General features: G+C 47.3%; 1 protein-coding gene across 1 annotated transcript in view; it reads left to right on the top strand.

Annotated features, from left to right (window-relative positions):
• Positions 1-9592: 9592 nt before the first annotated feature.
• bard1 (BRCA1 associated RING domain 1) overlaps positions 9593-18513 on the top strand; it is a 296594-nt gene continuing 287673 nt past the window's right edge. Inside the window, exons 1-3 of the mRNA XM_038787068.1 lie at positions 9593-9915; positions 13246-13302; positions 17320-17468. Of these exons, the coding sequence (XP_038642996.1) occupies positions 9803-9915; positions 13246-13302; positions 17320-17468 (319 nt within the window). The 5' untranslated portion in view covers positions 9593-9802. The remainder of the gene's footprint in view (positions 9916-13245; positions 13303-17319; positions 17469-18513) is intronic.

The following is an 18513-nucleotide window of genomic DNA, read 5'->3' as shown; positions in this document are numbered from 1 at the left end:
TGAATCAGAACCCTTCACCGGGGGGAGGGAATGAGGCATGTTTTGGACGGGTTGGAGTTCCCAAGGTGGAAGAGGACCTGGTATGGGGGCTGGGGCCTCCATTGGACTGGTGGAGGTGATGGAGGGTATGGGGGCAATCCAGGCAGGGAAGGCTCCAGGCCCAGATGGCTTCCCGGTAGAATTCTATGAAACATTTTTGGGACACTTGGGGCCCCTGCTGGTAAGGACATTTAATGAGGTGAGGGACAAGGTGGAGCTCCCCCCCCCCCCCCATGTTATAGCAGGCCACGATATCCTTAGTTGTACGGCGGCACCGTGTGTCAAGATTCAGATGCAACATAGGGCAGCATGGTAGCATAGTGGTTGGCACTGTTGCTTCACAGCACCAGGGTCCCAGGTTTGATTCCAGACTTGGGTCACTGCCTGTGCGGAGTCTGCACATTCTCCCTGTGTCTGCGTGGGTTTCCTCCGGGTTCTCCAGTTTCCTCCCACAAGTCCCGAAAGACGTGCTTTCTAGGTGAATTGGACATTCTGCATTTTCCCTCAGTGTACTGGAGTGTGGCGACTCGGGGATTTTCACTGTAACTTCAATGCAGTGTTAATGAAACGCTACTTGTGACACTAATAAAGATTATTATTATTTTTATTTTGAAGAAGGATAAGGACCCGGAGCAGTGTGGGTCCTACCGTCTGATGTCACTGCTGAATGTGGATGCCAAGTTGCTGGCAAAGATCTTCGCCTCGCGGAATACGAATTGTGTTCCCTGGGTGATAGGCGAAGACGTGACGGGGTTTGTAAAGGGAAGGCATCTATCGGCTAACGTTAAGAGTTTGTTGAACATTATAATGATGCACTCGGAGGGGCAGAATTTGGAGGTAGTCGTCGCTATGGACACGGAGAAGGCCTTTGATCGGGTAGAATGGGAGTATTTGTGGGAAGTACTAGGGCAGTTCGGGTTCAGGCAGGGGTTTGTGGATTGGGTCCGGTTGTTGTATCGCTTGCCGACAGCGAGTGTAAGGATGAACCGGGTGAGTTTGGGGTATTTTAGGTGCATCGTGGGATGAGGCAGGGATGTCCACTCTCCCCGTTGCTCTTTGTCTTGACAATCAAGCCATTGGCAATGGTGCTTAGAGCGTCAAGGAGTTGGCAAGGTATAGTGGGGGGTGGGGCAGGGGTGGGAGGCTGGAGCACAGGGTCTTGTTATATGCGGACGATTTATTGCTCTACATATCGCACCCACTGGAAGGTATCGGGGGGAGGGGGAATCAAGGACATTTTGGAGGAATTTGGCCGGTTCTCTGGGTATAAGTAGCAAGGCTAAGAGTGAGCTTTTCCTGATCCAGGTGAGGGCGCAGGAGAGGAGGTTGGGCGAGCTGCCGTTTAAGGTAATGAGGGCAAGTTTCAGGTATCTGGGCATCCAGGTGGTGCGGTGATGGGAGCAATTACATAAATTGAATCTGGCCCGGCTGGTGGAGCAGATGAAGGGGGATTTTAAGAGGTGGTACGTGCTCCCAATGTCGATGGTGGGGCGGGTGCAGTCCGTGAAGATGATGGTACTCCCGAGGTCTTTATTCATGTTCCAGAACCTTCTAAATTTTATTCCAAAGGCCTTCTTTTGGAAGATTAATGCATTGATCTCGGGGTTTGTGTGGGCGAGGAAAGCCTCATGGGTGAAGAAGGTGCTGCTGGAGTGGGGATGTGGGGGGCGTTGGCAGGCTGGCCTTGCCACATGTGATGAACTATTACTGGGCAGCAAATATATCCATGGTCAGGAATTGGATAGTGTGGGCGGGGCCGATATAGGAACAGATGGAGGCAGCCTCTTGCAAGGACACTATCTTAGGGGCACTGTTGACGGCACCCCTGCCATTCTCGCCGACCAGGCACTCCACAGGTCTGATGGTGGTGGCGGCCCTGAGGCTAGAGGGTGCCTCGCTTTGGGCACCGATTTGTGGAAATCATAGGTTTGCTGTGGTGGGGGGTGCGGGGGGGGGGGGGGGGGTGCCCAGATGTGGGGTTCCAGGGGTGGCGGCGGGCGGGGATTGAGCAGTTTGGGGATCTATTCATGGGAGACAGCTTTTCGAGCTTGAAGGGACTGGTTGAGGAGTATAAGCATCCCAGCGGAAATGGGTTCCGGCACTTACAGGTGCAGGACTATGTGAGGAAATAGGTGTCGTACTTTCCTAATCTGCCGCCCCCAGGGTTGCAGAACAAGTTGGTGTCGAAAACAGGGATTGCCGAGGGTAGGGTGTCAGAGATCTAGAAGGAATTAATAGACTGGGAGGGTGCCCCGACAGGAGAAGTTAAGCGGAAGTTGGAGGAAGAGCTGGGGAGAGAGTTGAAGGCTGTGCTGTGGGAGGAGGCTCTGAGGAGTGAACGCATCCTCTTTGTGCACCAGGCTTAGCCTTATTCAATTCAAAGTAGTCCACAGGGCGCATATGATGGTGGCCAGAATGAGCAGGCTTTTTGAGAGGGTGGAAGATAGGTGTGGGCGGTACGCGGGGGCCCCCGCAAACCATACCCACATCTTTTGGGCCTGTCTGAAACTGGAGGGATCCTGGCGGGGGTTCGTCATGTCCGAGGTGCGGAGCGTGAAGGTTGTCCCGAGTCCAAAAGTGGTGATTATTATGTGAGAGTACCTTTAAGAAATGGTGTTTATCAAATAGCTGCAGTGATGTCAGAGTGTGGGTGGAGTTGGGCTGTCTGTCTGCTTTACTTTTGTTTTTGAGCTGGCAGCTGCAGTGTGTGTGTTAGTTTCGTTTCCAGAGTTGGAGCTGCATCCAGCCAAACAAGGTGTAATTTTGATCTCTCTGCATGTAAAGAATGTCTTCAGATCACTTGCTAATTTAAAAGTCATAACTGCTCTCAGTAGAGAATTAAAAACCTGCAATCTTTGTTAAAGAGGGTATTTGTCTTATGGATGTTGCTAGGAAAGATTAAGGGTTACTCATAGAGTACTGTATTCTTTGGCGAGAGTATTTGAGTTGATAGTTGCGAAGATGTTTACTGTGTGTTTATAAAATGTTAACTGGAGTCATAGACTAAACATTGTTTTATTTTAAAAGTACTTTAGATGGTCTGCTGCATCACTCCTGTAGAGTGGGCCCTTGTGCTCCCCACACCACAATCTAGTAAAAGTTGTGGGTCAGGTGAACTCCATGATACACTTTGGTGTTCTCTAAACCCTGGCCTACAACACAATATTTGAAGTGTTGGAAGAACCGGGAGTCCGGGGGTGAGAGACCCCAACATCTTGGCCGTTCCCTCCCTGGTAGCCCAGAAACGGATCTTATTTGAACGGAAGGACTCGGGGCTGGCAAAACTGGTGGTGTGGGGTAGTGACCTCGGAGAGTTCCTTCGGTTGGAAAAAAATCAAGTTCGCCTTGAGAGGGTCTGTGGAAGGGTTTGTCCGGAGATGGAAAACGTTTATCGGCTTCTTCAAGGATAGTTAAGACGTCAGCGGGGGGGGGGGGGGGGGGGGGAATTCTGGGGATAAAAAAAGGAGGCAGGGCGGGTGGTGGGTAATGGTAGGGGGGTGGGGCGGTGGAGTGTTAATTATTTATTTGTTATGTGAATTCCTGTTTGTTCTCTTTTTGGTTGTGGCTGTGTTTCAGGTATATATACATAAATGCCTGAACAAAAACAGAAAAAAAAAACTTTCACCTTCGTTGTTTTTGGTTTTTCTGGGCATCTCATGGAATCATGAGACAGAATCATGAATGTGACAATTATTTCAAAGGCAAATCTCTCAAGTATGTTGGGCGGTATTTTCAGCTCCCGGGACTAAGTGCCCGCGCCATCGTGAACGCTGTTGCGTTTCACTACGGCACAAACAGGTCCCGGGCATGCCCTATTCTGGTCGCAACAGGGGACTAGTACGGTGCTGGAGCGGTTCACGCCGCTCCAGCCTCTATACACGGTGCCAAATGGGCGCCGCGCCAACCCGCGCATGCGCAGTTGGGGCAGCTCAATCCTGTGCATGCGCACTTGGGCCACGCCATCCTGCGCATGCGCGGGGAACTTCTGACGCACGACGGCCCCTCACCAACATGGCTCCGGTGTTCTGGGGCCAGCCACGGAAGGAGGTAGGCCCGGGGGAGGAGAGGCCGGCCCGCCAATCGGTGGGCCCCGATCGCGGGCCAGACCCCATTGGAGGCCCCCCGCCCGGTGAAGGAGCCCCCCCCCCCCCCACAGGCCATCCCCCCCCCCAGCGTTCCCGCACAGTTCCCGCCGGCAGTGACAAGGGGTGGACGGCGCCAGCGGGAACCTGTTGTGTCGGAACGGCTGCTCGGCCCTTCCAGGCCGGAGAATCGCCGCTCGCCATTTGCGGCAATTCTCCGAGCGGCCCGGCGCGATTCTCACGGCGCTGGTTCCGGGGTGGGGGAAATCGCGTGCGGGTGTCAGGGCGGCGTGGCGTGACTTGCGCAGCGTCATGGCGATTCTCCCACCCGGCCTGTGGGGGGGGGGGGGAGAATACCGCCCGTTGGCACTCATGAAACAGAGAGACTTTGTTCGCTTGGACAAATTCAAAGGATGCAAGATGGTTGCAACTTCTGAATTTTCAGTAGGGTGACGTAATTGGAGCCAGATAAGCAGCTGGACACCCAAAGTTCTACTTTTGAGGATTCTCAGGGGTATAAAAAAAGCGCTAAACTATGATTTTTGCACTGGGGAGACAGTCGTGGTGGCAAGATCACTTGTGAACTGGAATGCGCCACCATGCTGATCAGTGTCTACCGTGGCTTGGCAACAAGTGCCAAAGCCGCAAACAATACCCAACAATGCATAAAAACCACTTCAAATCACGGATTTGATTTGCTGCACATCCACCATCTTGCATGGATGGGAAGATGTCGACAGTGTTGACTCAATGTGTTTTGATATTGACCAAGATAAGGGAGAGCCCTAGATTTATAAAGATAATTATTTGCTGAATATTTCATTTAAAGAGTTAAAATTCAAGCCTTTGTTGTTGACTTTTTTTTGTATTTCTTGATATTTTTGCCACATTTTTCCCATTAAATGGTAAAGGATTACATTGCCGAACAAATCAACAGCTATCTCGCCAACACCTATATAAATCTGTTCCTGGCAGAATGTGGGTCTTCTGGCTTGGGGAATCTGTCATGATAAACAAATGAGAATATTACAATTTTATTGCTATAACGAGGCAGAAAGCATTCATTGTTTTAGCTTTTAACGTCCTTCTTTAACTTGTCATATGGGAAATTGAGACAGGAAACATATCCAAATTATCAGCACTTACATTAGAGCTTTAATGTTGAGATGTATTTATAATTGGATAATATTGCCAATGTCAAGGAATGAAAATTTTAACTGGTTCCAAGACAAATTTAGGTTATAGCCTTCTAATTAATGCCTATCATTACAAACTACAAATCTAAGTTGGTGAGTTCCCAAGGTGGCAATCCAACAGCTTTCTCTCAACAACAATTTGCATTTATACAGCACATGGTAAAACATGCCAGGCCCTTCACAGCAGATTTACCAGAAAATATTGGTGCCAAGCTACATAAGGAAATACTTAGGATAGGTTATAATGGAGCTATATAAAACACTTGTTAGGCCACAGCTAGAGTACTGTGTGCAGTTCTGTTCTCCACACTATAGGAAGGATGTGATTGCACAAGAGAGAGTGCAAAGGAGGTTCACCAGGATGCTGCCTGGGCTTGTTGCCTTTTCTGTGGCTCTGCTCTAACTACGGCAATCAGTGAGTTTGCCCTCCTTTCTTTCGGTACCTATATTTTAATGCTCAGAGCCACAAGGTTCAATCAGCTATCGATCAAAGAGCCAAACACCAATTAGTTCGTTCAAGGTCAAGAGTACTTTATTTACACAGAAGTAGTCATGCAACATAAACACTACTAGTTAACTACACCTATCAACTAAGACAACCTGTACTTAACTTCAGGCACCCGGCTTAGGTCAGAGAAACAGTGGCCGCTGTCCGATTCTGGATCTATCAAGTCTGGAGAAGTAACTGCTGCTCAGCTAGGCTCATTCGTCTGGTAGTGAGCGGTGAACTTGGACTTGCTTCTGGTGGTGCTGCACTTGGAAATAGTCGTAGCCGGGGTGCCAGGTCCAAGATAGGACGAACATATGGCGGACTCTCTTCTTGTACTTGGGGGTTTTCACGCTCTTTTGGGCGGTCCTTCAGTTTGGACCCCACTAATTGGGTGATCCCCGATCACTGTGTTCGATTTCTAACCAATAAATGCGTGGGTGCCTGGATGTCTGGGCGTGTCCCAAGCGGTCACTGACCCTGTTATTTATGCTTCCCTAGAACAGGGAGTGGCGCCGAAATGTCTGGGACTGTACCGGTCGCTCGAGTACCAGTCCTTTGTCTTGGTGGAGATGGGCCATCAAATGCTAATCAGCCCATCAAAATGCTAATTGGTCGGAGTTTCGATACCGTCTGGAGTCCTTGCTTGCAAATATACATTTCAGGCCCTGAGCCTGCCTGAATCTTGCTTTGTCCATTTTACCCGCTCGGCTTTGCGAGTTTCTCTGTTCCTAGTTGTAAGTGGCCATCCCAGCTGGCTACAGGCTGGAGCATTTCAACTATGAAGAGGGGCTGGTTAGGCTGTGGTTGTTCTCCATAGAGCAGAGAAGGCTGAGGGGGGGACCTGATTGAGGTGTACAAAATGATGAAGAACATAGATGGGGTAGATCGGAAGAAAAGTTTTCTCTTCATTAAGGGTCGATAACCAGAGGGCATAGATTTAAGGTAAGGGTTAGAAGGTTTAGAGGGGATTTGAGGAAAAACCTTTTCACCCAAAGGCGGTGGAAATCTGGAACTCACTGCCTGAAAGGAATGTAGAGATGGGAACCCTCATAACATTTAAGAACCATTTAGATGAGCATTTTAATCGCCACAGCATACAAGGCTACAGACCAAGTGCTGAAAAATGGGATTAGAATAGATAGGTGCTTGATGGCCAATATGGGAATGATGGGCCGAAGGTCCTCTTTCTATGCTGCAAAACTATGACTCCATGGCCAAAAGGTTGCTCTAAAAGGTAGATTTTAAAGAGTCTCTAAGGAAGCAAAGAGAGTTGGAGTGTTGCTGGACCAACATACAAAATCCTGATGGGACTGGACAAGCTAGATGCAGGAAGAATGTTCCTGATGTTGGGGCGCCCAGAACTAAGGGTCACGGCCGAAGAATAAGGGGTAAGCCATTCAGGACTGAGATGAGGAAGAACTTCTTCTCTCCGAGAATTGTGAACTTGTGGAATTCTCTACCACAGAAAACTGTTGGGGCCAGTTCGTTGGATATATTCAAGAGGGAGCTAGATGTGTTCCTTGCAGCTAAAAGGATCAAACGGTATGGAGAGAAAGTGGGAGTGGGATACCGAATTTGCATGATCAGCCATGATCATATTGAATGGTGGTGCAGGCTCGAAGGGCCAAATGGCCTACTCCTGCACCTATTTTCTATGTTGTTATGTTTCTAGGAGCCAATGTAGGTCAGTGAGCACGTGCATAATAGCTGAATGGAACATGATGCGAGTTAGGATGGGGGCAACAGAACTTTCCTCCATCTCTTACAGTACTGAGGTTCAATAGCCGGGGATTCAGTTCTGAGTATTTGATAGTCCGCTCATTTCAAATTGTTCAATAAAATGAATAAACCTCCCATGAAGCGACTAATGCAAGGTCATTTATCTGAAACATTAATTCCACTTTTGCCTCCACAGATGCTGCCTGACCTGCAAAGTGTTTCCAGCTTTTACTCCTGTTACTTCAGATTTCCAGCCTCTGCAGCACTTTTCTCATGCATGTTCTATTGCATTGAAGTGTTCCACATTGGCTGGCAATGGGATCTTTTGGTCCTGCCACTGTCAACGGAGTTTCCTGTCTTTCGCACCCTTTGCTGCCAGGAAACCCGCAGCGGGGGCTCACCAATGGCAGGACCAGACGATCCCTCCGGGGCGGGGGGGGGTTTAATGGCCAGAAAATCCGGCCCCATAATTTCAAATGATTCAAAGCTAAGATACCAGAACATTTTGAAGAAAGCGTTGTCGTTCAAAGAGACCAATCAAATAGAGAAGTGAATGTCAGTGGATTTAACATTCCAACCATATCGTGAGGCATTTCTGTCTCAATGACCCTCCGACCAGTAGACTTTGACAAAGACATCAATTTATCAAGCTAGTGTGCACCCATCAGAATATTTGGATTTTTGACATTTTAGTCAGTGAATTTTCCAGTTTTTGAAGTACGTGCTTTCTTTCCGTAAATAAATATTTTATGATATTCTACTACTTCACATGGCATGGGTCAGTGTTAAAGAGAATGCATCCTGCCAAGCTGGGAGGAAACAGGTATAATGTGGAATCATGTATGCTGTGGTAATCTATTATTGACACAAGAATATGCTCAAAACTACAATTCTTCACAGCCCGCTCCTTCGCTGCTTCACTTTCTTCGATTCCTCATTCTCTTGGTTTCTGGTCATCTGGGACATTCAGTGGAATGTGGTGAAATGTACTTGTGCACATCTTTTCTTCCCAGGGTAGCTGTTCCACAGATCTGGAGGAGGACTTCGGGCTTTGTTTTTTGGGGGTGCCGAATTTCTCCTCACATAATAAATAGGATGATTAGAGGGTAAAACCCTAATAATTTAGTGAAAATAACACTGCCGGACCTGTTAAAGAAAAACTAATTTCAGAGGATTTTAAGGCAATTCACTATAATCATCGCTAGAGCCCATTTACAGAATTGCAGCTCATTTGAAGAAACACAAAGCATTTGCAGTGTCCCATCAAATATCAAAATCCCTAAACCAACAATGCTAAAGCAGATTAGTTGCTCAGTATGACATTGTTGGCTGTAATTGCAATGATAATTGAAACATTGAGCAGGTACCACCAATGTCATGTGATCAGATGCCATGTGATCAATAGCATCACATTGCACTGCCACATTTGCGGTGCTCCGAGGGCAGCTGGCCTATGTTTTTTGGCTTGGGTGGGGCCTCTTAAGGAAGATCTTGTGGTGATGGGTGGCAGGCCTCCTTCTGAGTCAGAGGCTCCAGGTGTGAGTGACACCCTCGGAGCTGATGGAGGGATGTGTGTTCCTTTTGTGGCCAAACAGGTTATCTCCCTGGAAATCCTTCTTACACAACAATGACAGGCAGTGAGATTGGCAAAGATTCATGGTCAGCTGTGTGATGGAAAAAACATTAGAACCCCTACCACTAAGCCAAAGCTCCAAACTAAGACATGCATATAAAAATGCATGTTGCCATAGTGTATTAGAGGGCCCCCTAACTTTCCTCCAAAACCCCCCACCCAGCTACTCAATCTGCCACCTGTCGAAACTAGTTAATTCACATGACAGGAACTCTGGGCCACTAACTCCCCCTTCCTTCCCCAATGGGGGTGGAGTGAAGCCATCTGCGCACGCATCGCCCACCACGACCAGCCGTCAATCAACTCCAAGCCACGCCCCCGACACCTCGTCCAAACAATTCGGTCGGCACTGACAAACCCGCATCACCACCGCCTGTCAATGAAATCCCCCTGGACTACCAGACTGCAGCAAAGCCCTTCCCTGGGTTGTCAATCATTGAAAGGCCCGCTCCAGTCTGACAGTCATATCGCATGGAGAAACTGGGATGTCAATCCCGACGGGGCCACGCCCCTGTGCTGTCAATCATGGCGAGACCACGCCCATATGCTGTCAATCATGGCGAGACCACGCCCATATGCTGTCAATCATGGCGAGACCACTCCCGCTCCTACTTTGATGTTTTGGCGCGAGTGGTAGCGGCCGATGGAGCGAGCCGTGATGTTGGGGCCGCAGCCTGAGTTTGGGCTGAGACAGGACTGGAACCGTACAGCCGGGGCCTTGGCCGCGCTGGAGGCGATGCTGCAGTGCTCGGGCTGGTAATTGCCGATTTTATAGCGCTGGCGGTTAGAGAGCCGGGGGATGGTGAGGGGCAGGGTGGTTGCTGTGGGAGGGGGAATATCAAAGTTAGGTGGTGTTGTGGGGGTGGGGGTGGGGGTGGGGGTAAGGGGCGTGTCTGGGTGGTGGGGTGGGGGTAAGGGGCGTGTCTGGGTGGGGGTAAGGGGCGTGTCTGGGTGGGGGTAAGGGGCGTGTCTGGGTGGGGGTAAGGGGCGTGTCTGGGTGGGGTAGGGGGCGTGTCTGGTGGGGGTAGGGGGCGTGTCTGGGTGGGGGTAGGGGGCGTGTCTGGGTGGGGGTAGGGGGCGTGTCTGGGTGGGGGTAGGGGGCGTGTCTGGGTGGGGGTAGGGGGCGTGTCTGGGTGGGGGTAGGGGGCGTGTCTGGGTGGGGGTAGGGGGCGTGTCTGGGTGGGGGTAGGGGGCGTGTCTGGGTGGGGGTAGGGGGCGTGTCTGGGTGGGGGTAGGGGGCGTGTCTGGGTGGGGGTAGGGGGCGTGTCTGGGTGGGGGTAGGGGGCGTGTCTGGGTGGGGGTAGGGGGCGTGTCTGGGTGGGGGTAGGGGGCGTGTCTGGGTGGGGGTAGGGGGCGTGTCTGGGTGGGGGTGGGGGTGGGGGTGGGGGTGGCGTGTCGGGGCAGGGGGTGGGGTTAGGGTGTTTGTGGGGGTAGGGATGGTGCAGGGTGGAGTGTTCGAACTAGTGGGGCTTGTTTGTGTCGGGATAGGAATTTAGGGAGGTTAGGGTAGGGGGGCGGAATGTCTGGGGGGAGGATGTGTGGGGTAGGGTGGCTGTTGATGATACTGGGGTGGGGGTGTGGAGTTGGGGTGTAAGGGGATTTTGGGAAGTGGAGTGGGGCTGCTTGGGAACGCAATCAGCGTGTTTGACCGTAAGAGTATTTTACTCTTCATTAAGTATATTCAATCCAGACCTGACCCATGCAACAGCAGGCAGCCCAACAGCTGGTTGTGCATTTCTGCTGCATTGGAACTTAGATTTTTGATTTGGTCTTCCACGTTGGCAGAAGTGCTGAGACACAATGTTGGGGTTGGCTGTCTCTATCACTCATTACAACTGTGAGACAATGCTATGTCCTTCCCCAGGATGATAAGCCGAGGTTCAGTTTAACCCTCAAATACGTTGTTTTAAAAGAGAATTTGTGTTCTTCTGATGTCCACACCAACATCCCTCTCTCAACCAACAGTACTAAGACAGCCCCAAAGGATAGAAGGATATCTAATATATCACCACTTTCTCAAGAAATGAAGGAGGGGAAAATAGTGAACTTCAGACAAGAGGAGGGAAATTGCTGGGAAGTGTGAGAATAATCTTTATTAGTGTCACAAGTAGGCTTACATTAAGACTGCAATGAAGTTACTGTGAAAATCCCCTAGTCACCACACTATGGCGCCTGTTCGGGAACATTGAGGGAGAATTCAGAATGTCCAATTAATTCTCCTAAGAAGCACATCTTTCGGGATTTGCGAGAGGAAACCAGAGTGCCCGGAGGAAACCCACGCAGACACGGGGAGTACGTACAGACTCTGCAAAGTGACCGAAGCTGGGAATTGAATCCGGGTCTCTAACCACTGTGCTACCATGATAACAGATGCTTAGAAAATCATAATATAATTAGAGTCAACTGTTTTATAAAAGGGAAATTATGTTTGACAAATCTTAGTGTTTTTTGAGGGTGCAATTTGCATTATCAGAAGGCTTTTGGTAAGGGGCTGTGCAATAGGCTTGTTGTACAAGATCACAACCCATGGGATTTGAGGTAAATTAGCATGAATTTAAGATTGTTTAATGGACTAAATACAGAACTAAATGGATCATATTCAGGAAAAGCAGAAGGTAGACGTCAATAAATATTGGTATTTAAAGGGGTTTTGGACGCCATTGTGGGAGTTACAAAGTTAACATGTAGGTGCAGCAAGAAGTTAGGAAGGCAGATGGTATGCCAGCCTTTATTATGAATGGGTTGTGGTATAATCATAAGCAAGTCTTGCTGCAAATTAACGGGGCTTTAGTGATGCCACACCTGATGCCATGTGTACAGTTTTGGCGTCCTTAGCTGAGGAAAGCTATACTTTCCTTAGGGGGTTCACTCCATTGATTTCTGGGGTGAGAGGGCTCTCCTGTGAGGAAAGATGGAGTAGAGGTGGACCTACATACTGTTGAGATTAGAAGAATGAGAGGTGTCTAATGAAGCAAGTGTATAAAATTCTTTGGGAGCTTGACAGGGTAGATGTGAGAGACTTGTGTCGCCTTGCTGAAGAGTCTACAATTGGAAATTTCAGGATAAAGAATTGGCTATTTAGGATGAGCTGGGGTGAAAGTTGTTATTCAGAGGCTTTAGAATTTTGTCTCCAGAGAGCTATGAATGCGTAGCATATAGAACATACAGTGCATAAGGAGACCAGTCTGCACTGACCCATTTAAGCCCTCACTTCCATCCTATCCCAATAACCCCATCCACCCTATTTTGGGCACAAGGGGCAATTTAGCATGGCAAAACCTGTACATCTTTGGACTGTGGGAGGAAACCGGAGCACCTGGAGGAAACCCACGCAGACACGGGGAGAGCATGCAGACTCCTCACAGACAGTGACCCAGCGGGGAATCGAACCCGGGACCCTGGCGCTGTGAAGCCACAGTGCTAGCTACTTGTGCTACCGTGCTGCCCAGAATGAAAGTGGAGAATGTGAGCAGTACTTGAATATATTCAATGCAGATGTCATTGAATTTATGGGCACGAAAGGAATCGAGAGATATGGAAATAGAATGCTAAAGCTAAATTAACGTAAGAGTTCAGCCATGATCTTACTGAATGTTGGGGCAGACCCATGAGATTGTAAGGCCTATTCCTGTACAGATCCTTATGTCAAATTACCACTGCCAGAACAAGAACCCATGTGATTTGCTCATTCACTTTCTATGTTTAGGTGCTTTCTGCGAGTACTGCAGCTCCTCTGCATGGTTTAGTTTTGTCCCCTAACAAATACCAAAAAAACTAAAGCATAAATCATTTTTTTTCTTTTTTATAAATTTAGAGTATCCAATTATTTTTTTCCAGTTAAGGGGCAATTTAGCGTGGCCAATCCACCTAAGCTGCACATTTTTTGGGTTGTGAGGGCGAGACCCACGCTGACATGGGGTGAATGTTCAAATTCCACACGGACAGTGACTGGGGCAAACATCCTTGTCTGATTTTTATATGCATTTCCTGTGGTCTGTTTTCAATAGCTGCACATGGAGAGCAGAAAATATATTGTTTATTTTATGGTATGTGTCTTGATTATTCAGGAGTGTTTCTCTCTTTCAGTTGCAAACTCCTGCAGGAGCCTGTCTGCCTTGGAGGCTGTGAGCATATATTTTGCCGGTAAGGGGATTGTCAAAATCTGACTTGTGTCAAATAAAATTGCTGTAAAGGATGCTGTTATCTTGTTCACGTTATTGTAACTTTGCGGGAGCTATTAGCAATGACATTTCAATGAGCTAAGTCATCCCACAAACAATGGATCAGGAAAACGCTCTGTAACACTGGCGTGTCCAGTCACAAATGGTGGTGGACAATTTAGTAACTAACAGAAGGAGGCGACTCAGTGAACATCCCCCATCCTTAGTGACGGCAGATCCCAGGAAAGGAAAAGGCTGAAGCAGTTGCAACCATCTTCAGCCAAAATTTCTGAGTGGATGGTCCTTCTCAACCTGCTGAGGCCCCCAGGATCATGGATGCCAGCCTTCAGACAATGCACTTCATTCCGCATGACACCTGAGTTCAGAGAAGGCAAAGACTCCCAGTGCTGGTAATAGCTGGCTGTCGTTTTGAAGAATAATTTTCCAGAACTAGCTGGGCCTCTGTCTAAGCTGTTCCTGTACACAGCTATCTGTCTGACAATTTGGAAAATTGCTCAGTTATGTATCTCCTGTCCACAAGATGCTGGACAAATCCAATCTGGCCAAATTGCTGCCTGAGAGGTCTGCTCTCCAGCATCAGTGAAGTTGTGGAAGGTGTCGTCAAACAGTATTTACTCAGTAATAACCTGGCCGTCGAGGCTCAATTAAGGTTTTTTTTAGGACCACTAATCTCTGGACCTTGGTCCAAACATGGACAAAAGGGCAGAAGTCCAGAGATGAGACTGACTGCTCTTTATATTAAAACAGCATTACTCCCAAGTAATGCACTAAGGAGCACTGGCAAAATTGAATCAATGGAAACGGGGTGGGGGGGGAATTCTCCAGTGGCTGGAGTTGTACTCAGAACAAAGCAAAATGGTTATTAGGGGCCTATCATCTCAGCCCTAGAACGTTGCCACAGGACCTCCTGACCGGTTCGGCGACTGGGTGTGGTTGATGTTCAAACTGAATTGGGATCCTCTGAATATGTTAAGACTATATGATTCCTGCTGCCAACTTAGAGAACATGTCAACCAGTGAAATAGATTTATTTTTCACTAAATATATCCATACTTGCAGTATTCAACTCGTGAAATATATATTTGCAACAGTTTCCTCATTCCTTTACCTAATCACCCATGCTATCTCAGTGTAGCTAGCATGCTGCGCCAGGGCTCTGCAAGGAATAAAATGATAGTGCCGTAATTAGTATATTACTAATAGTAATAGTAGTACTAAGCCAGTCTTCAAACTTTTTTGTGTGGGAAACCTCTATCAATATTGATCGAAATGTGACCCCTTGTGATTACCCGCGCATATATACACAGCACTCAAAGGCAGGCGGTTTTCACTGAGCAGGCGAAATACATAAATCCTGGGTGGTAATCTTTTTAGCCAAGGGTAGGAGGAGGATTTCCAGCGGCCTATATCACCAGTGGAGGAAACATGTAGGCAAGTTGTTTCGAATGCTGCCCTCCTGAATTATTTTTCTGCTTTCCTTTTCAGATTTCCAATATTTTGCTCTTTCATTTCATGTCAGTTCTTGGCCAAAATCAACACGTTGGACCACAGTCTTTCAATCTATATATAAGGAAAATTCCTGTTTACTGTTCAAGCCTTGATAAAATGGCGATGTTAGGAAATGTTCTGCTAAGTGCCCAGGCCTGTCTCAGAATTTCTCAACAGAAGGCCAGAAGTTGAGAGCTAAGATGCAAGTTTCCTTGGCCCTGTATAATGGTTATCTAAAGTATTGTCAAAGTGCAGGCGTCTTTGCCATTGTCAAACTTTCTGTGTTTGAAAAGAAGATGGACATGCACTTCCACAGGCCCTTCATGCCCTCAGAACGTTATAAATATCTTTTCAGCCAATTAAGTACTTTTGATCTGCAGTCACTTGTACTGTAAAAATCATGCATTGATACTGATAAATGACTTTGATTTTATGGAACTATCTGAGCTGTAGCCATTTATTGTTTTTATTTCAGCATTGCTGGGGGGGGGTGGGGTGGTGGAGAGCTGGAATAGGCTAAGCCTGGGGATAGCAGGATTGATTAACAGCTCTGTCTTGAGACCTTTTGCGAAGAGAGGGTATCATTGATTGGCTGGAATCTTTAACAGTCACGATAATTGTAGCTGAAGATAGATATTCAATGCATCTTAATGTATCCATCCATAATGACCCTAAAGACCCTGTACAGCAATAGCCAATTGATTCTTGATTTTATTTGTTTGCTCTGGGGATATGGGCAGCACTGTCGAACCAGTAATTATTATTGCATGAAGGGTCAATCCCAGTGGGATCGTGTTGCATGCTGGTGACTTTGTTATTTCATGTATTGGAGAGAATAGAGTAATGTATATTTCACTATTTCCTGCTCATCTGTCTGGTATAAATGAAAACAGTTGTTTCAAAGGCTGGGCACTTGATCGGAATGATAATTCAGTCCACTGAGGTTAATCATGTAGCCAGTGTCTAGAGCTATTCTGTGTACGTATTGCTATTACCGAGATAGTGAGGAGAAAAATGTGCCCTTTGATTTGCAGGGACCCTGAGGTGAAGGGTCCAATGACACTGAATCCAAGAGATATTTAGCTTATAAACTCAAAACTCAAATGCAATGATCGGAATTGTGAAAACAAGTTACTCTTCATTTGGCTAACTAACCTTAAAGTGAAACATTGTAAATTACTGTGCCTACCTGATCAATTTGATATAACTACTTCAACTGTATCATGCTGTATTGCCCAATAAAAGCACTAGGGTTCTGTAATGAGAACTTAGTATTGGTACTCGCTCCCACATTCCCCTTTGTCTCAAACAAAAAAAAAATGATCTGATAATGCATCTCATTGCTATGCAGAAGCTGGCCATCACTTTTCCCTCCAGTCACCGCATTTGGATATGATGTGAAACCCTTTGAGATGTTTCTGAGACTTGATAAAGTGCTATATAAATGCAAGTCTATCTTAACATTATTATAATTGAACATAGTTTGTTTCTTATTTAAAACAGATTCCTATCTGTGTAGGCAAACGTGCACATATACATTCATGAAAAAGTTGAGATGGGTTATTGTGTCCTCCGTAGATTCCTCAACAGGATCAGAAGCATGACGATTTGAAAAAGCCTATTACTTCATTTAACTTTGATAATTCCATTTGGGATACATTTCTTTTTCTCCCTCTTTATCTCTGTCTCTCCGTTTCTTATGTAAAATGCATACAGATGTATATTTCCCTCCACTTTTTTCTAATTGTGGTACTACACCTGTCCACTTACTACACTAAATATGGTCCACACAGGGAAAGATAATTCATCTTTCCTCCCACTGATTGACCTGCTGAGTGTTTCCAGTATTGTCCCATCTTTTTTCTTAAGATTTCCAACGTCTGCATTATTCTTGTTATTTAATTTACTTCAGCATGTTTTCAATTTTGGGAGGGTTGCTGGATGGTACGGACAAGAGGCTAGGAATAAGAGGGTGATAATAAAGCTGATTGTCCCTTAGCAATTTCTGCACCCCACACTCAGGGGTTGCCAGCAGAGTAATAATGGGGTAATATTGAGAATGATTTGCCTGTTCCCGCGTTCACTTGGGGAAACAATGGGTGATGTGATGAATTTAGGGAGAGGGAAGGAATGGTTAATTAACTTGGCCATATAATCCATAAAATCCCTAAAATACAGAAGGAGGTCATTCGGCTCATCGGGTCTTCACCGACCCTCTGAAAGAACATGCTACCTAGCCCTCCCACTGCTCTATCCCCTTTAACCCTGCACATTGATCACGGCCAATTCACCTAACCTGCACAACTTTGGACTGGGAGGAAATTGGTGCTCCCTGAGGAACCCAACACAGACACTGGGAGAATGTGTAAACTCCACACATACAGTCACCCAAGGCCAGAATTAAACCCGCTCTCTGGAAAATTGCAGATGATTTGAATATTTTGTGTGAAGTTGGTATGAAACTGAAGTATGATTTTTTTTTTTGTTGCAGAGTTTGTGTTGCTGATTCTTTTGGGAAGGGTTGTCCAGTATGTCACACGCCAGCCTGGGTGAAAGATCTGCAGCCAAACAGACAGCTACACAGCATGGCCAACCTGTGCAGCCAGCTTCGAGTTCTACTGGATGACAGAGGCTCTCCAGGTAAGGCGAGAACTTGAGAATGGTGTTTGCCATTGACAGTTTGTCTGACAGTTTGATACTGACTCACACAATGAAAGCAAAATACCGGAGATGCTGGCGTTCTGAAAATCTCAGCAGGATCTATGGAGAGTGAAACCAAGTTCATTTTTCGAGTCCACTGTGACTCCGTCCGTTCCAAAGAATAGTTGCATTGGAGTCCATGTTAACTCTTTTTCACTCCACAGATGCTGCTGGATTTTTCCAGTTCTTCTTGCTGAAAATTACTTATGTTGCAGGTTGGGGGAATTAGCTCAAATGGTAGAGCGCTTGCTTAGCATGTGAGAGGTAGTGGGATCGATGCCCACATTCTCCACTTCATTTTGGGGCCTCACGGTAGCATGGTGGTTAGCATCAATGCTTCACAGCTCCAGGGTCCCAGGGTCCCAGGTCCCAGGTTCCCAGGGTCCCAGGTCCCAGGTTCGATTCCCGGCTGGGTCACTGTCTGTGTGGAGTCTGCACGTCCTCCCTGTGTGTGCGTGGGTTTCCTCCGGGTGCTCCGGTTTCCTCCCACAGTCCAAAGATGTGCGGGTTAGGTGGATTGGCCATGCTAAATTGCCCGTAGTGTAAGGTTAATGGGGGGATTGTTGGGTTACGGGTATACGGGTTACGTGGGTTTAAAGTAGGGTGATCATTGTTCGGCACAACATCGAGGGCCGAAGGGCCTGTTCTGTGCTGTACTGTTCTATGTTCTATGTTCTATGTTCAGGTTGAAGGGAAATTATTGATTCTGCTACTTTGAAAAGTTTTGTTTTGCATGTGTTGACTGAATTTGTCTCACTTAAGTTATTTTCTCCTCAAATAACTTTTTTTTAAATATAAATTTAGATTAGCCAATTATTTTTTCCAATTAAGGGGCAATTTAGCGTGGCCAATCCACCTACTCTGCACATTTTTGGGTTGTGGGGGCGAAACCCACGCAGACACAGGGAGAATGTGCAAACTCCACACAGACAGTGACCCAGAGCCGGGATCGAACCTGGGGCCTCAGCGCCGTGAGGCGGTTGTG

The sequence above is a fragment of the Scyliorhinus canicula genome, chromosome 2 (assembly GCF_902713615.1).
Source record: "Scyliorhinus canicula chromosome 2, sScyCan1.1, whole genome shotgun sequence".
Classification (NCBI taxonomy): Eukaryota; Metazoa; Chordata; class Chondrichthyes; order Carcharhiniformes; family Scyliorhinidae; genus Scyliorhinus; species Scyliorhinus canicula.
The sequence above is the reverse complement of the archived record's forward strand: the minus strand, read 5'-3'. Positions and strand labels throughout refer to the sequence as shown.